The following is a 16,516-nucleotide window of genomic DNA, read 5'->3' as shown; positions in this document are numbered from 1 at the left end:
CGACAAAACTATCTTTAACTGTTCTATTCTGAAGCTTAAACGTATCTAACGTCATATCATAGCCAACAATGATTGAATTAAGAGTTAGCGTTGAACAATAACAATATCTGAATTCATTTTATGGAAAGCCCCGGGGTGGAGTAAACCCGAGCGCAAACCCTATCTGCTCGATGGAAACCTATCTAAGGTAAACCACCGGAACTCCCTAGTGACGTGTGGGTCCCTTACGGCTATTCCCGTTTCACCTAATGGAAACCTCTTGAAACCAACCTAGTGTGATCACAAGAGACACGGCACATATATGTCGTTAAAACATTCTTAGTGAAAAGATATCTAATCGTATCACAATCTATCATTCATAGTCTAAATGATGCTAATCTATTCTCGACACACTATGCCAAGTCTCTATGTTTCTTCCCTTGATAAACTATTACTTTCCCTTTCACATTCAAGTGATTCGTTCACAAGAAATCCTTAATGATTATGTTATGATTGCCATGATTTTTAATTCGAGAATCGTTACGTGTTAGATGCATTACCTAGATGTCGTTTTGGGGTTATAGGGTCGTAAAACGATGAAAGAAATACTTCGGAACGCACCACCGACCCGAGGGAGGGCCAAAAGGCCAAAATTAAGTTGGCCACTCCAGAAGGCTGCGCTATTAGCGCCCCTGGAGCGTGGCTTTTCTGGGGAGCTACGCTATTAGCGTAGAATTTCGCTAATAGCGTAGTTCTTCGGGCCTGTGGTACCAAAATTGCAATTTTTGACCCAAAACGCATCCTAATGCTTCCTGCAATGCACCAAAACATCCAGCAACATACTAAAGCAATAAATAACATATTTCATGGCAAACTTAACAAATATTCATCAAGAATTAGCTTTGAAGTTCATAACACATCTAGCACAAATCATAGCTTACACACCAAGAAAGCTCAAACCAAAGGAAGGTTTTTCTAACTAAGAACTCACCTTGCCCAAGAGAAATAAGATTCAAGTGTTTGTAAGCTTAAACCAAACCCTAGGTAGACAAGAATCAAAAGAGAGAGCTTGCTTCTACAATCTTTAGGTGTTTTCCATCAAGAACTTCTTATCCCTTTTCATGATGCTTGCCTCAAGGAATTATCACAAAGAGTGGGTGATTTGTGAGAAGTTTGGGACCGAAATTGTAGAGAGAAGGAAGAGAGAAATATTATTGAAAACCTAGAGAGAGAAAGTTCCAATGAAAATGAATATTTTGGGACCTTTTGCCCTTAAATACCCCTAAAACTCAAATTCCAATTACGCCCCTAAACTCAGACGCGCGCACTCTCCTCGTTAACTGACGTTACTCGCAATATAAATGGACGGGGTATTACAGTGTATCTAATTGGTGTGTGAGTTGACTTTCACCGCAACACATACACCTAATCACTTATAAAACAAAATCTCAATTTTATTTTTTTATTTCAATATATATTTTTGGATGTTGAAAATTGAGTATTTTGTTTATGTGCTGATAACAATTGGATTCCAAGGTAAAAAAAAAATTGATATTAAGAATTTGTGAGTTTGGCTCCAAGGGATCTCAAGGATAAGGGTCAACTTAAGGTTCAGCAAGCATTATAAAATATAATCACTGATCATACATCAAAATGTATCTCATTTTAACGGTAAGAGTTGAATTCACAACCTTAGGGGTGACGAGACTACTTACCAACTTATACAAACATCGTTGGATGAAGATAAGTTTTATTCTGGTTAAAAATGAACTGAATCTAAAATGATTGATGTTTTGTTGTATTATAACACAAGAAAATAACTGGCGGAAAATTGAAAATTCTTGAATCCTTAAAGTCTTTCAGTTAAGAGTTATAATAACTACATTTTCATATTTAATGACTTATATATCCTAATGACACATTTATTTACGATAATGATTTTGTTATAAATAAAAATAATTTGCAAAAAATTATTTATTGTAGAAGTTACCCAAAAACACATTCATAGGAACGAGATTTTTTTTTTTTTTTTGAAGATTCTCATTTTATAAATATCGATAACAAGCATATGCGCAGACTTGTAATAGTGGTTTTGTTGTTTGCAATCTAATTTTTTTTATTAAATATTGTAATAAATTCTACATAGATTTTACATATTTGATAGTAAGTTTATAGTTGTGTTGAAATGTGTACTATATGAATTGATTAAAAAATAAATAAATAAATTTAATTATTTGAATTAAACAAGAAACGCTTGTGAAACTAATAGATTCATCAATTTTTATGTAAATATTACCTCTTTTGATTCATTAAACAAAGGCTAAAATTAATTTGTTGCATTTTTATGAATTTTCATTCTTAAAAACTTAAGCCAAACACATCCTAAAAAAACAAGCCCACAGAAATTAAGGTAACCGCCCATAGAGTGAGATAAAGTTTTTCATGTTATGCAAGCAAGAAAACCATGTTCAAGCGTACTACAAAAGTTGCGTGTATTTCATAATATATATATATATATATATATATATATATATATATATATATATATATATATATATATATATATATATATATATATATATATATATATATATATATATATATATATATATATATAGACACACACACACATAGGTTTCCATATCCTAAACTTATCACCACTTTCAAAATGAGTACTCAAGGAACATATTTTGTCACATTTCTAACATTACTTATTGTATTTGTAGTCAAAATAGATGGAGATCAATCAATTTCACCAACTCCAAGTTCTGAAGTGAGTGAAAATTATACCAACAGTGGTGTGAACAAAGTCGGTGAGGATCAAGAATATCCTGGTTGCACAAATAGACCATGGATATGTAGTAATGGAGAATCTCCACCAAGATCTGTATGTTGTGGAAACCGTTGCGTGAATATTTCTAAAGATGTTAACAATTGTGGGATATGTGGGTATCGTTGTCCAACTATAGGTAATTGGCGTTGTTGTAATGGTATGTGTAGAAACATATATTTAAGCCCTTTTGATTGTGGAGGTTGTGGAAGGATATGTCCATTATTGGTATGCCTAATGGGTAAATGCCGTTATACAAAGTCATCATCTCCAACATCATTTCTTCCATATAAGTTGTTGGAATAAAGTTAACAAAATATCAACGATCATCAACTTGATGAATATTGTAAAACCCTCAAATAAAAAATCCATTGGAGTAATCAATAATTATAATTATATTTTATAAGTTTATTATTTATTGTTTTTATGTTCTTATGAACGGTGTTAAGTTGTATGCTTGTTTAACAAAATAAATGATTTATAAGTTATAAGTATAAGAGATAGAGTATGTTAATTATATTATATTATTTTGCTTAAGGTTTAATTTCATTTTTGGACCCTGTATTTTAGCACATTTGATAATTTAGTCCCCACTTTTTAAATTACGCAATTTCGATAACCCAACTTTTTTAAATTTTTAAAATTACACTTCTAATCCGACATAACATTGTTAATATGGATACCAAGCACTCCTAATTCTTATTTAATTCGTAAGTTACAATGCAATCCAAGATGAACATTTAGGATCAAATATTGTTAAATTATTATCACACTATGTGCACACAAAAAGTTTTAGGAACGTTTAGTTAGTTTATTCTTAAATTATCTCTGTAAGTAAGAATAACAAAAAATATATCATTTATATCTTCAAAATAGTGTTATAAAATATATATTATAGATATAAATATACCCCACACACATTTTGGCCGTACATCACATGAGCAGACTTCAAGTTAACAATTAAAATCTTACATGAAATCTAATTATTGTCAGATGTTGTGTTGGAGAAATATGCAAAAACTCGATCAAGAACGAGATGAATATAAAAACGGTTGAAAAATTAAATATCAAATTGTTTGTGTACTCAAGTATCATCATTTCGGATAAAAATGGAGGCAATAAATCGTGTCAATTTGCCGTCAACCTTGTTGTATAAGCAAAATGCCAAAAGAGAAAAGCATCAACTTTATAATAACTTTACATTGAACAATTTAGGGTAGTTAGCATCTTTTCGAAAGACATTGCAGCATTCATGTGAATTTCGTCCGATGTTGTTAAAGATTCTTGAGGTGCATCACACACACATAAAGTATAGTGTACCACCAACTAAATTGCGCCAGTTCACTACCATATTATGATGATTCATATTCTATTCTATATCAAGCTACTAAACAAACTCACAATGCAATATTCCACCTAGCGTGTGTGTAATTGGTGCTTAATTCAACTTTTAGCACAAGACATACACCTAGTCATTTAGAAAGAAAAAACTCTATTTTATTTTTGTTATTTCAATTTGTATTTTTGTGTGTTAAACATTGGGTATTTAAGTTATGTGGTTATGACAATTGAATTCCAAGGTAAGATAAAATATTGATAAAAAATATTGCGGGTTAGGCTCCAAGAGATCTCAATGATCAGGGTCGGCCTTAGAGTTCAGCGAGCATAATCAAATATACATCATGATCACACGCCAAACTATATCTCATTTTCACGGTAAGAGTTGAACTCACAACCTTAAGCGTGAGAAGACTACTTACACATCCTTGGTTGAAGATAAGTTATACTGTGGTAAAAAAAAAGTAAATCTAAAATGATTTATGTTTTGATGTATTCAATTAAAAGAAGACGTAACAATATTTTAAGCCTAAAAATATGAGTTATAATAACAATATTTTCATATTCAATTACTTATACATCGTTATTAACCATTTATTTACCATAATTATTTTGTTATAAATAAAAATAACGTGCAAAAACCATACATCAAACCTAAAATATCATTAGATGTTGTGTCGGATAATTACGCAAAAACTTAATAAAAAACAAGATGAATATAAAGATGGTTGCAAAAATATATTTCAAATTGTTTGTGTAATCAGGTATCATCATTTAGATTAAAAATTGATCCGATAAGCCATCTTAATGGACCATCAACCATGTTCTATAAGTTAAATGACAAAAGATAAAAGCCTGAACTTTATAATAACTTCACATTGAATTTTTTAGGGTAGTTAGCATCTTTTAAAAAGACATTGCCACATTCATGTGAATCCCATTCAATGTAATTAAAATTTATGAAGTGTATCACAAACATATAAAGTATAGTGTATGCATCTAAATTACGTTAGTTCAATACCATATTCTGATTATTCATCTTCTCTTCAATATCAAGCAACTAAAAAACACACAACAAACAATATTTCACATAGTGTGTATGTAACGCCCACTTTGATAGTGTCTAGAATAATCAAAAGTGCGTTAAAACTGATATTGGATACATTAATTTTTACAATACAACATTGTCATCAAGGTACAAATCAACCACTACAACGGCCAAAGTTTTATGATACATTGTTCCACTTAGAAGTTAGTCGTACAAGTCTATAAATATACAACCATTTTACAACAAGTGTCATAATTATACATATGCATCAACTATTCTAACACCATGATGAAGTCCTTGCAAGCACCTCACTCCTGAAACTTTTCTTTACCTTTTCCGCGGAGAGCCTGAGAACCTGAACAAATAAGGAGAGGGATGAGACATAATGCCTCAGTGAGTTCTATCTAACCCTAGCTAGTGATAACCTCGGGGAAGGCCTATGGTTACCACGTGTCTACTTTACAACCTGACGGTTGATTATACGTGTGTGGGGATTGGTTTCCTAGACGGCAGTGCATGCTAAATCCGTCATAGGTTCAACTTACTTGTTATAGGCTCAATATCTCTAAATGTGACATCGCGGTTAAGGGGTAATACTAAGTCCGCTAATCCAAGATACTCTCTAAGCATCGAGGCCTTTACATATGCCACATTGCTAAGTCGGACGATTAGGGGAAAACCTACGATCGTCATCGACAAAACTATCTTTAACTATTCTATTCTGAAGCTTAAACGTATCTAACGTCATATCATAGCCAACAATGATTGAATTAAGAGTTAGCGTTGAACAATAACAATATCTGAATTCATTTTATGGAAAGCCCCGGGGTGGAGTAAACCCGAGCGCAAACCCTATCTGCTCGATGGAAACCTATCTAAGGTAAACCACCGGAACTCCCTAGTGACGTGTGGGTCCCTTACGGCTATTCCCGTTTCACCTAATGGAAACCTCTTGAAACCAACCTAGTGTGATCACAAGAGACACGGCACATATATGTTGTTAAAACATTCTTAGTGAAAAGATATCTAATCGTATCACAATCTATCATTCATAGTCTAAATGATGCTAATCTATTCTCGACACACTATGCCAAGTCTCTATGTTTCTTCCCTTGATAAACTATTACTTTCCCTTTCACATTCAAGTGATTCGTTCACAAGAAATCCTTAATGATTATGTTATGATTGCCATGATTTTTAATTTGAGAATCGTTACGTGTTAGATGCATTACCTAGATGTCGTTTTGGGGTTATAGGGTCGTAAAACGATGAAAGAAATACTTCGGAACGCACCACCGACCCGAGGGAGGGCCAAAAGGCCAAAATTAAGTTGGCCACTCCAGAAGACTGCGCTATTAGCGCCCCTGGAGCGTGGCTTTTCTGGGGAGCTACGCTATTAGCGTAGAATTTCGCTAATAGCGTAGTTCTTCGGGCCTGTGGTACAAAAATTGCAATTTTTGACCCAAAACGCATCCTAATGCTTCCTGCAATGCACCAAAACATCCAGCAACATACTAAAGCAATAAATAACATATTTCATGGCAAACTTAACAAATAATCATCAAGAATTAGCTTTGAAGTTCATAACACATCTAGCACAAATCATAGCTTACACACCAAGAAAGCTCAAACCAAAGGAAGGTTTTTCTAACTAAGAACTCACCTTGCCCAAGAGAAATAAGATTCAAGTGTTTCTAAGCTTAAACCAAACCCTAGGTAGACAAGAATCAAAAGAGAGAGCTTGCTTCTACAATCTTTAGGAGTTTTCCATCAAGAACTTCTTATCCCTTTTCATGATGCTTGCCTCAAGGAATTATCACAAAGAGTGGGTGATTTGTGAGAAGTTTGGGACCGAAATTGTAGAGAGAAGGAAGAGAGAAATATTATTGAAAACCTAGAGAGAGAAAGTTCCAATGAAAATGAATATTTTGGGACCTTTTGCCCTTAAATACCCCTAAAACTCAAATTCCAATTACGCCCCTAAACTCAGACGCACGCACTCTCCTCGTTAACTGACGTTACTCGCAATATAAATGGACGGGGTATTACACACTACCCCCCTTAAAAAAATTTCGTCCTCGAAATTTAGAATTTACCTGGAAACAATTGCGGATACTGCTTCAACATTTCCGATTCTAGTTCCCACGTAGCTTCACCACCCGGTGAACCTTTCCATACTACCTTCACTATAGGAATTTCTTTGTTTCTGAGTGTTTTAACATCACGATCTACTATCATGTCTGGTTCCGGTTGAAATGTCAAATCTGATTTCAACTCTATAGAATCCAATTCAACTGGTTGGAAAGGATCCGGTTCATACTTCTTTAGTTGGGACACGTGAAACACATCATGTATACCTGACATAGCTGGAGGTAGAGCTAGTTGATAAGCCACTGGTCCGACACGCTTGAGTATCAAGAACGGTCCTACGTACCTCGGACACAATTTCTTAATCTTGAAAGTACCCCTCAAGCCCAATTTGGGAGTAACTTTTAAGAATACATGATCACCTTCATTGAACTCTAGAGGTCTTCGTCGATTGTCCGCATAACTCTTTTGACGACTTTGAGCTATCCTCATCTTTTCCTGAATTGACTTAATCTTCAAGGTTGTCTCTTGAATGATTTCTGGTCCAAGAATACTCTTATCTCCTACCTCAGCCCAACATAGAGGAGTTCTACACTTCCTACCATACAAAGCTTCGTAAGGTGCCATCCCAATACTAGAGTGGTAGCTATTGTTGTAGGAAAACTCTATCAAAGGTAAGTGATGACTCCAACTTCCACCATCTTCCAATATGCAAGCACGTAACATATCTTCTAAAGTCTGGATAGTCCTCTCTGTTTGACCATCAGTCTGCGGATGATGAGACGTACTCAGCTTCAAGCGAGCCCCTAAAGCCCTTTGGTAAGCCTTCCAGAATTGTGAGGTAAAAATGGGATCTCTATCTGACACGATACTCACTGGAACACCGTGTAACTTAACTATTTCTGAAATGAACAAGTCTGCATACTGAGATGCTTTGTAGGTAGATTTAACCGGTAAGAAATGAGCCGACTTGGTTAATCTATCCACAATTACCCAAATGGAGTCATGTCCCTTCTGAGTACGAGGTAAACCTCCCACAAAATCCATAGATATCTGCTCCCATTTCCACTGAGGAATCTCTAGCGGTTGTAGCAACCCCGCTGGCCTTTGATGTTCAATCTTAACTTGTTGGCACACCAGGCATCTAGCTACAAAGTCAGCAATATCTAATTTCATTCCAGGCCACCAATAATCTCTCTTTAAATCTCGATACATCTTGGTAGCACCAGGATGAATCGAGAAATTACTCTTGTGTGCTTCTCCTAAAATCATCCTTTTAAGGTCTGCGTCATTCGGTACACAAATTCTTCCTTCGAATAAAATTGCCCCATCCGAAGCTATAGAAAATTCTGGATGACCAATCCTCCTTCGTAAGTCACCATCTGTCTCTTGTGCTTGTACAATTCTTGACCGCAAATCACAAGTGATCTCTAATTTGTGTAACCAAATACCATCAACATCCTCTGTGGCTTCAAGGTTAAGGTCTTGGACCTCCTCGTGCAACTTGCAAACATGCATTTTTACTTCGGCTTGGATCAAGGCTTTACGACTCAATGCATCCACTACAACATTGGTTTTTCCTGGATGATATTTCAAATCAAAATCGAAGTCCTTTAAGTATTCCATCCAGCGCCTCTGCCTCATATTCAGATCCCTCTGATCAAACAAGTATTTCAAGCTCTTGTGATCGCTAAACAACTCAAATTGTGCTCCATACAAATGATGTCTCCAACTCTTCAAAACAAACACTATGGCCGCCAATTCTAGATCATGGGTGGGATAGTTTTCTTCATGAGTCTTGAGCTGCCTAGATGCATAAGCTATCACATTGTTTTCTTGCATGAGTACTCCTCCAAGTCCTTTAGACGATGCATCACAAAACACAATATATCTCTTCTCCGGGTCTGGAAGAGTCAAGACTGGTGCTTGTGTTAACTTCTTCTTCAGAGTCTTGAAACTCTTCTCACATTCTTCATTCCACTCAAAAGGTACATCTTTCCTTGTGAGTCGGGTTAATGGTAAAGCAATCTGGGAAAACTTCATAATGAAACGGCGATAATAACCAGCTAGTCCCAAAAAGCTTCGAACTGCTGACACATTCTTTGGTCTAGTCCAATTCTGGATGGCCTCTACCTTCGACTGATCCACTGCTACACCTCCCTGAGAAATAACATGACCCAAAAATCTGACTTCCGTTAGCCAAAACTCACATTTACTGAACTTTGCATACAATTGCTTCTCCCGAAGAATGTCCAGCACTATTCTCAAATGTTGAGCATGTTCCTGCGGGTTCTTGGAATAAACCAAAATGTCATCAATGAAAATAATGACAAACTGATCTAGATATGGCTGAAAAATCCGATTCATATAATCCATGAAAACTGCTGGGGCATTAGTTACACCGAATGGCATGACCAAAAATTTATAGTGCCCGTATCGTGTTCTGAAAGCTGTCTTGGACACATCTGAAGACTTGATACGAATCTGATGATATCCCGATCTAAGATCAATCTTCGAGAATACCGAGGCCCCCTTGAGTTGATCTAACAAGTCATCAATCCTTGGCAAAGGATATTTGTTCTTGATAGTCACCTTATTCAGCTGGCGATAATCAATACACAACCTCATGCTACCATCCTTCTTCTTGACTAACAATACAGGTGCACCCCAAGGCGACACACTAGGCCTGATGAAATGCTTCTGAATGAGCTCTTCTAACTGGGTTTTCAATTATTTGAGCTCTAGGGGAGACATTCTATAAGGTGCTACTGATACTGGCTCTGCTCCTGGAATCAAATCAATTGAAAACTCAACTTCTCTTTCAGGAGGTAAACTTGTGATATCTGCCGGAAAAACATCCAAATATTCACTGACAATTGGAATGTCGCTAGGGCTTAAATCTGTTTCTGGAGTCACAGTGAGCATAACATAAAATCTCTTGTCTTGAGCACAGATAAACTGAGCCATCTGGTATGTGTACTTAATCAATTCTGACAAGGCTACTCCTTCCACCGTATCACTAGTTGGCATATAGATACTCTTTTCTGCGCACCCTATATACACATGATTTGCTGACAACCAATCCATCCCCAAAATCACATCAAGTTGTTTCATCGGAAGACATACTAAATCTATATAATACGTCTTGCTAGACACAGTGATAGGACAATTCTCACAAACATAATTAGCTACAACTCCTCCATCGGTGGCCGTAGTCACCAACATAGGGGGATTTAGTAATGAAACAGACAATTGAAGAGTTTCCACACATTGAAAAGAAGTAAAGGAACGTGAGGCACCATAATCAAACAAAACTCTAATGGGATTCTGACCAAGAAAACACATACCGCCAATCAAGTCTTCATTTCCTCGAGCCTTCTTCCCATCCAATGAGTACACCCTGCCTCTAGTCATTGTAGTGCTTGCTCCTTTGCCTTTGTCTCCTCTATTTGGACAATTTGCCATGTAATGTCCCGTCTGGCCACAAGCATAACAAGAGTTATCACCCAGCTTACATTCCCCCGTATGAGCTTTTCCACATTTCTTACAAGTTGGATAGGATCTGAAAGAACCCGACTGTTTACCCCTCTGAGGAGACCCCTTTGGCTTCAACTTCTCATGATGTCTATCAACAAAGCTACCTCTTCTTCTATCGAAGGTTGTGGTACCTTCTTTAACAGCTTTGTCAAAACCTCTTTCAGCTTCCAAGCTGTTATGCACCATCTCATCAAAGTTTGTCAATCTCTGTTGACTGACCACCGCATACAGCTCGCCCCTCAAAGCATGCTTATAATGATTAACCTTCCACATTTCATTATCCGCATACTCATTGTGAGTTGAGTAATGGGACAACTCCTCGAACTTCTTGGTAAAATCAGTCACGGACATGTTACCCTGTTTCAAGTGAAGAAATTCTTGTTCTTTTCTGACCTTGAATGTCAAAGGAAGGTACTTCTCTTTCATCACTTGCTTAAAATTCTCCCAAGTCAACTCTACCCCACTAGCCTCCATCCTACGCCGAGCAGTTTCCCACCAATCCTGGGCTGCACCTCGGAATTGATTAGTTGCAAAGATCACCTTTTCCTCCTCGGTACAGTTGGCCATAAGGAAAATCTTTTCCATGTGCTTAATCCACCTCTTAGCCTCTGGTGGTTCACCGCTACCATCGAACTCTGGAGGATGGTTCCGATTGTACTCTCGGAATGCCGGGTTTCCCACAACTGGAGGTGGAGGATGTTGTTGATGCACTCCCGGACCTTGTTGCATAGCTGCAACCCATTGCTGATGGGATTGAGCATTCTGCTGGATCTGCTGTTGCATCATTTGCATCATCTGCTGATTCTGCTGCATCAACTGTGCCCACATTTGAGCACTAGGATTCTCATTCTCCTCATCATTCTGATTATTCCTTGGCCGGCCTCGTCCTCTTCTCGCTCCGGACATCTTCGTTCTAACTGTCATATTTAAGTCAAAGTGATCAATTTCAACCAAATATAACAATGAGGACAATATCCTAAACTCAAAAGAACGGCTACTTGAATTGTAATTTTAATGACCCAAGGCACGATCTGAAACGACCTGTTCTGATACCAATTTGTAACGCCCACTTTGATAGTGTCTAGAATAATCAAAAGTGCGTTAAAACTGATATTGGATACATTAATTTTTACAATACAACATTGTCATCAAGGTACAAATCAACCACTACAACGGCCAAAGTTTTATGATACATTGTTCCACTTAGAAGTTAGTCGTACAAGTCTATAAATATACAACCATTTTACAACAAGTGTCATAATTATACATATGCATCAACTATTCTAACACCATGATGAAGTCCTTGCAAGCACCTCACTCCTGAAACTTTTCTTTACCTTTTCCGCGGAGAGCCTGAGAACCTGAACAAATAAGGAGAGGGATGAGACATAATGCCTTAGTGAGTTCTATCTAACCCTAGCTAGTGATAACCTCGGGGAAGGCCTATGGTTACCACGTGTCTACTTTACAACCTGACGGTTGATTATACGTGTGTGGGGATTGGTTTCCTAGACGGCAGTGCATGCTAAATCCGTCATAGGTTCAACTTACTTGTTATATGCTCAATATCTCTAAATGTGACATCGCGGTTAAGGGGTAATACTAAGTCCGCTAATCCAAGATCCTCTCTAAGCATCGAGGCCTTTACATATGCCACATTGCTAAGTCGGACGATTAGGGGAAAACCTACGATCGTCATCGACAAAACTATCTTTAACTGTTCTATTCTGAAGCTTAAACGTATCTAACGTCATATCATAGCCAACAATGATTGAATTAAGAGTTAGCGTTGAACAATAACAATATCTGAATTCATTTTATGGAAAGCCCCGGGGTGGAGTAAACCCGAGCGCAAACCCTATCTGCTCGATGGAAACCTATCTAAGGTAAACCAACGGAACTCCCTAGTGACGTGTGGGTCCCTTACGGCTATTCCCGTTTCACCTAATGGAAACCTCTTGAAACCAACCTAGTGTGATCACAAGAGACACGGCACATATATGTTGTTAAAACATTCTTAGTGAAAAGATATCTAATCGTATCACAATCTATCATTCATAGTCTAAATGATGCTAATCTATTCTCGACACACTATGCCAAGTCTCTATGTTTCTTCCCTTGATAAACTATTACTTTCCCTTTCACATTCAAGTGATTCGTTCACAAGAAATCCTTAATGATTATGTTATGATTGCCATGATTTTTAATTCGAGAATCGTTACGTGTTAGATGCATTACCTAGATGTCGTTTTGGGGTTATAGGGTCGTAAAACGATGAAAGAAATACTTCGGAACGCACCACCGACCCGAGGGAGGGCCAAAAGGCCAAAATTAAGTTGGCCACTCCAGAAGGCTGCGCTATTAGCGCCCCTGGAGCGTGGCTTTTCTGGGGAGCTACGCTATTAGCGTAGAATTTCGCTAATAGCGTAGTTCTTCGGGCCTGTGGTACCAAAATTGCAATTTTTGACCCAAAACGCATCCTAATGCTTCCTGCAATGCACCAAAACATCCAGCAACATACTAAAGCAATAAATAACATATTTCATGGCAAACTTAACAAATATTCATCAAGAATTAGCTTTGAAGTTCATAACACATCTAGCACAAATCATAGCTTACACACCAAGAAAGCTCAAACCAAAGGAAGGTTTTTCTAACTAAGAACTCACCTTGCCCAAGAGAAATAAGATTCAAGTGTTTCTAAGCTTAAACCAAACCCTAGGTAGACAAGAATCAAAAGAGAGAGCTTGCTTCTACAATCTTTAGGTGTTTTCCATCAAGAACTTCTTATCCCTTTTTATGATGCTTGCCTCAAGGAATTATCACAAAGAGTGGGTGATTTGTGAGAAGTTTGGGACCGAAATTGTAGAGAGAAGGAAGAGAGAAATATTATTGAAAACCTAGAGAGAGAAAGTTCCAATGAAAATGAATATTTTGGGACCTTTTGCCCTTAAATACCCCTAAAACTCAAATTCCAATTACGCCCCTAAACTCAGACGCGCGCACTCTCCTCGTTAACTGACGTTACTCGCAATATATATGGACGGGGTATTACAGTGTATCTAATTGGTGTGTGATTTGACTTTCACCGCAACACATACACCTAATCACTTATAAAACAAAATCTCAATTTTATTTTTTTATTTCAATATATATTTTTGGATGTTGAAAATTGAGTATTTTGTTTATGTGCTGATAACAATTGGATTCCAAGGTAAAAAAAAATTGATATTAAGAATTTGTGAGTTTGGCTCCAAGGGATCTCAAGGATAAGGGTCAGCTTAAGGTTCAGCAAGCATTATAAAATATAATCACTGATCATACATCAAAATGTATCTCATTTTAACGGTAAGAGTTGAATTCACAACCTTAGGGGTGACGAGACTACTTACCAACTTATATAAACATCGTTGGATGAAGATAAGTTTTATTCTGGTTAAAAATGAACTGAATCTAAAATGATTGATGTTTTGATGTATTATAACACAAGAAAATAACTGGCGGAAAATTGAAAATTCTTGAATCCTTAAAGTCTTTCAGTTAAAAGTTATAATAACTACATTTTCATATTTAATGACTTATATATCCTAATGACACATTTATTTACCATAATAATTTTGTTATAAATAAAAATAATTTGCAAAAAGTTATTTATTGTAGAAGTTACCCAAAAACACATTCATAGGAACGAGATTTTTTTTTTTTTTGAAGATTCTCATTTTATAAATATCTATAACAAGCATATGCGCAGACTTGTATGTGATAGTGGTTTTGTTGTTTGCAATCTAATTTTTTTTTATTAAATATTGTAATAAATTCTACATAGATTTTACATATTTGATAGTAAGTTTATAGTTGTGTTGAAATGCGTACTATATGAATTGATTAAAAAATAAATAAATAAATTTAATTATATGAATTAAACAAGAAACGCTTGTGAAACTAATAGATTCATCAATTTTTATGTAAAAATTACCTCTTTTGATTCATTAAACAAAGGCTAAAATTAATTTGTTGCATTTTTATGAATTTTCATTCTTAAAAACTTAAGCCAAACACATCCTAAAAAAACAATCCCACAGAAATTAAGGTAACCGCCCATAGAGTGAGATAAAGTTTTTCATGTTATGCAAGCAAGAAAACCATGTTCAAGCGTACTACAAAAGTTGCGTGTATTTCATATAAATACTTATATATATATATATATATATATATATATATATATATATATATATATATAGGTTTCCATATCCTAAACTTATCACCACTTTCAAAATGAGTACTCAAGTAACATATTTTGTCACATTTCTAACATTACTTATTGTATTTGTAGTCAAAATAGATGGTGATCAATCAATTTCACCAACTCCAAGTTCTGAAGTGAGTGAAAATTATACCAACAGTGGTGTGAACAAATTCGGTGAGGATCAAGAATATCCTGGTTGCACAAATAGACCATGGATATGTAGTAATGGAGAATCTCCACTAAGATCTGTATGTTGTGGAAACCGTTGCGTGAATATTTCTAAAGATGTTAACAATTGTGGGATATGTGGGTATCGTTGTCCAACTATAGGTAATTGGCGTTGTTGTAATGGTATGTGTAGAAACATATATTTAAGCCCTTTTGATTGTGGAGGTTGTGGAAGGATATGTCCATTATTGGTATGCCTAATGGGTAAATGCCGTTATACAAAGTCATCATCTCCAACATCATTTCTTCCATATAAGTTGTTGGAATAAAGTTAACAAAATATCAACGATCATCAACTGTATGAATATTGTAAAACCCTCAAATAAAAAATCCATTGGAGTAATCAATAATTATAATTATACTTTATAAGTTTATTATTTATTGATTTTATGTTCTTATGAACGGTGTTAAGTTGTATGCTTGTTTAACAAAATAAATGATTTATAAGTTATAAGTATAAGAGATAGAGTATGTTAATTATATTATATTATTTTGCTTAAGGTTTAATTTCATTTTTGGACCCTGTATTTTAGCACATTTGATAATTTAGTCCCCACTTTTTAAATTACGCAATTTCGATAACCCAACTTTTTTAAATTTCTAAAATTACACTTCTAATCCGACATAACATTGTTAATATGGAAACCAAGCACTCCTAATTCTTATTTAATTCGTAAGTTACAATGCAATCCAAGATGAACATTTAGGATCAAATATTGTTAAATTATTATCACACTATGTGCACACAACATTTTAGGAACGTTTAGTTAGTTTATTCTTAAATTATCTCCGTAAGTAAGAATAACAAAAAATATATCATTTATATCTTCAAAATAGTGTCATAAAATATATATTATAGATATAAATATACCCCACACACATTTTGGTGGTACATCACATTAACAGACTTCAAGTTAACAATTAAAATCTTACATGAAATCTAATTATTGTCAGATGTTGTGTTGGAGAAATATGCAAAAACTCGATCAAGAACGAGATGAATATAAACACGGTTGTAAAATTAAATATCAAATTGTTTGTGTACTCAAGTATCATCATTTCGGATAAAAATGGAGGCAATAAATCGTGTCAATTTACCGTCAACCTTGTTGTATAAGCAAAATGCCAAAAGAGAAAAGCATCAACTTTATAATAACTTTACATTGAACAATTTAGGGTAGTTAGCATCTTTTCGAAAGACATTGCAGCATTCATGTGAATT

General features: G+C 35.5%; 1 protein-coding gene across 1 annotated transcript; it reads right to left on the bottom strand.

The window, feature by feature from the left end:
• Positions 1–10,048: 10,048 nt before the first annotated feature.
• Positions 10,049–12,519, bottom strand: LOC146898899 (uncharacterized). Its single transcript, XM_085736650.1, has 4 exons — positions 12,372–12,519; positions 12,158–12,181; positions 10,158–11,737; positions 10,049–10,069 (listed from the first exon to the last, which is right to left on the bottom strand). The coding sequence occupies exons 1-4, from the start codon at positions 12,517–12,519 to the stop codon at positions 10,049–10,051; spliced, it is 1,773 nt and encodes a 590-aa protein (XP_085592776.1).
• Positions 12,520–16,516: the final 3,997 nt, after the last annotated feature.

Source organism: Medicago sativa, chromosome 8, assembly GCF_051527215.1.
Source record: "Medicago sativa cultivar Bolivia chromosome 8, Bolivia_mono, whole genome shotgun sequence".
In the NCBI taxonomy this organism is placed as follows: Eukaryota; Viridiplantae; Streptophyta; class Magnoliopsida; order Fabales; family Fabaceae; genus Medicago; species Medicago sativa.
The sequence above is the reverse complement of the archived record's forward strand: the minus strand, read 5'-3'. Positions and strand labels throughout refer to the sequence as shown.

Coding starts and splice junctions, on each gene's coding strand:
- LOC146898899 (XM_085736650.1), bottom strand. CDS start 12,519: ATGACGATCGTAGGTTTTCCCCTAATCGTCCGACTTAGCAATGTGGCA. Junction 12,182..12,371: donor AGATATTGAGCATATAACAA/GTAAGTTGAACC, acceptor TTATTTGTTCAG/GTTCTCAGGCTCTCCGCGGA. Junction 11,738..12,157: donor TCAGGCTCTCCGCGGAAAAG/GTAAAGAAAAGT, acceptor TAAATATGACAG/TTAGAACGAAGATGTCCGGA.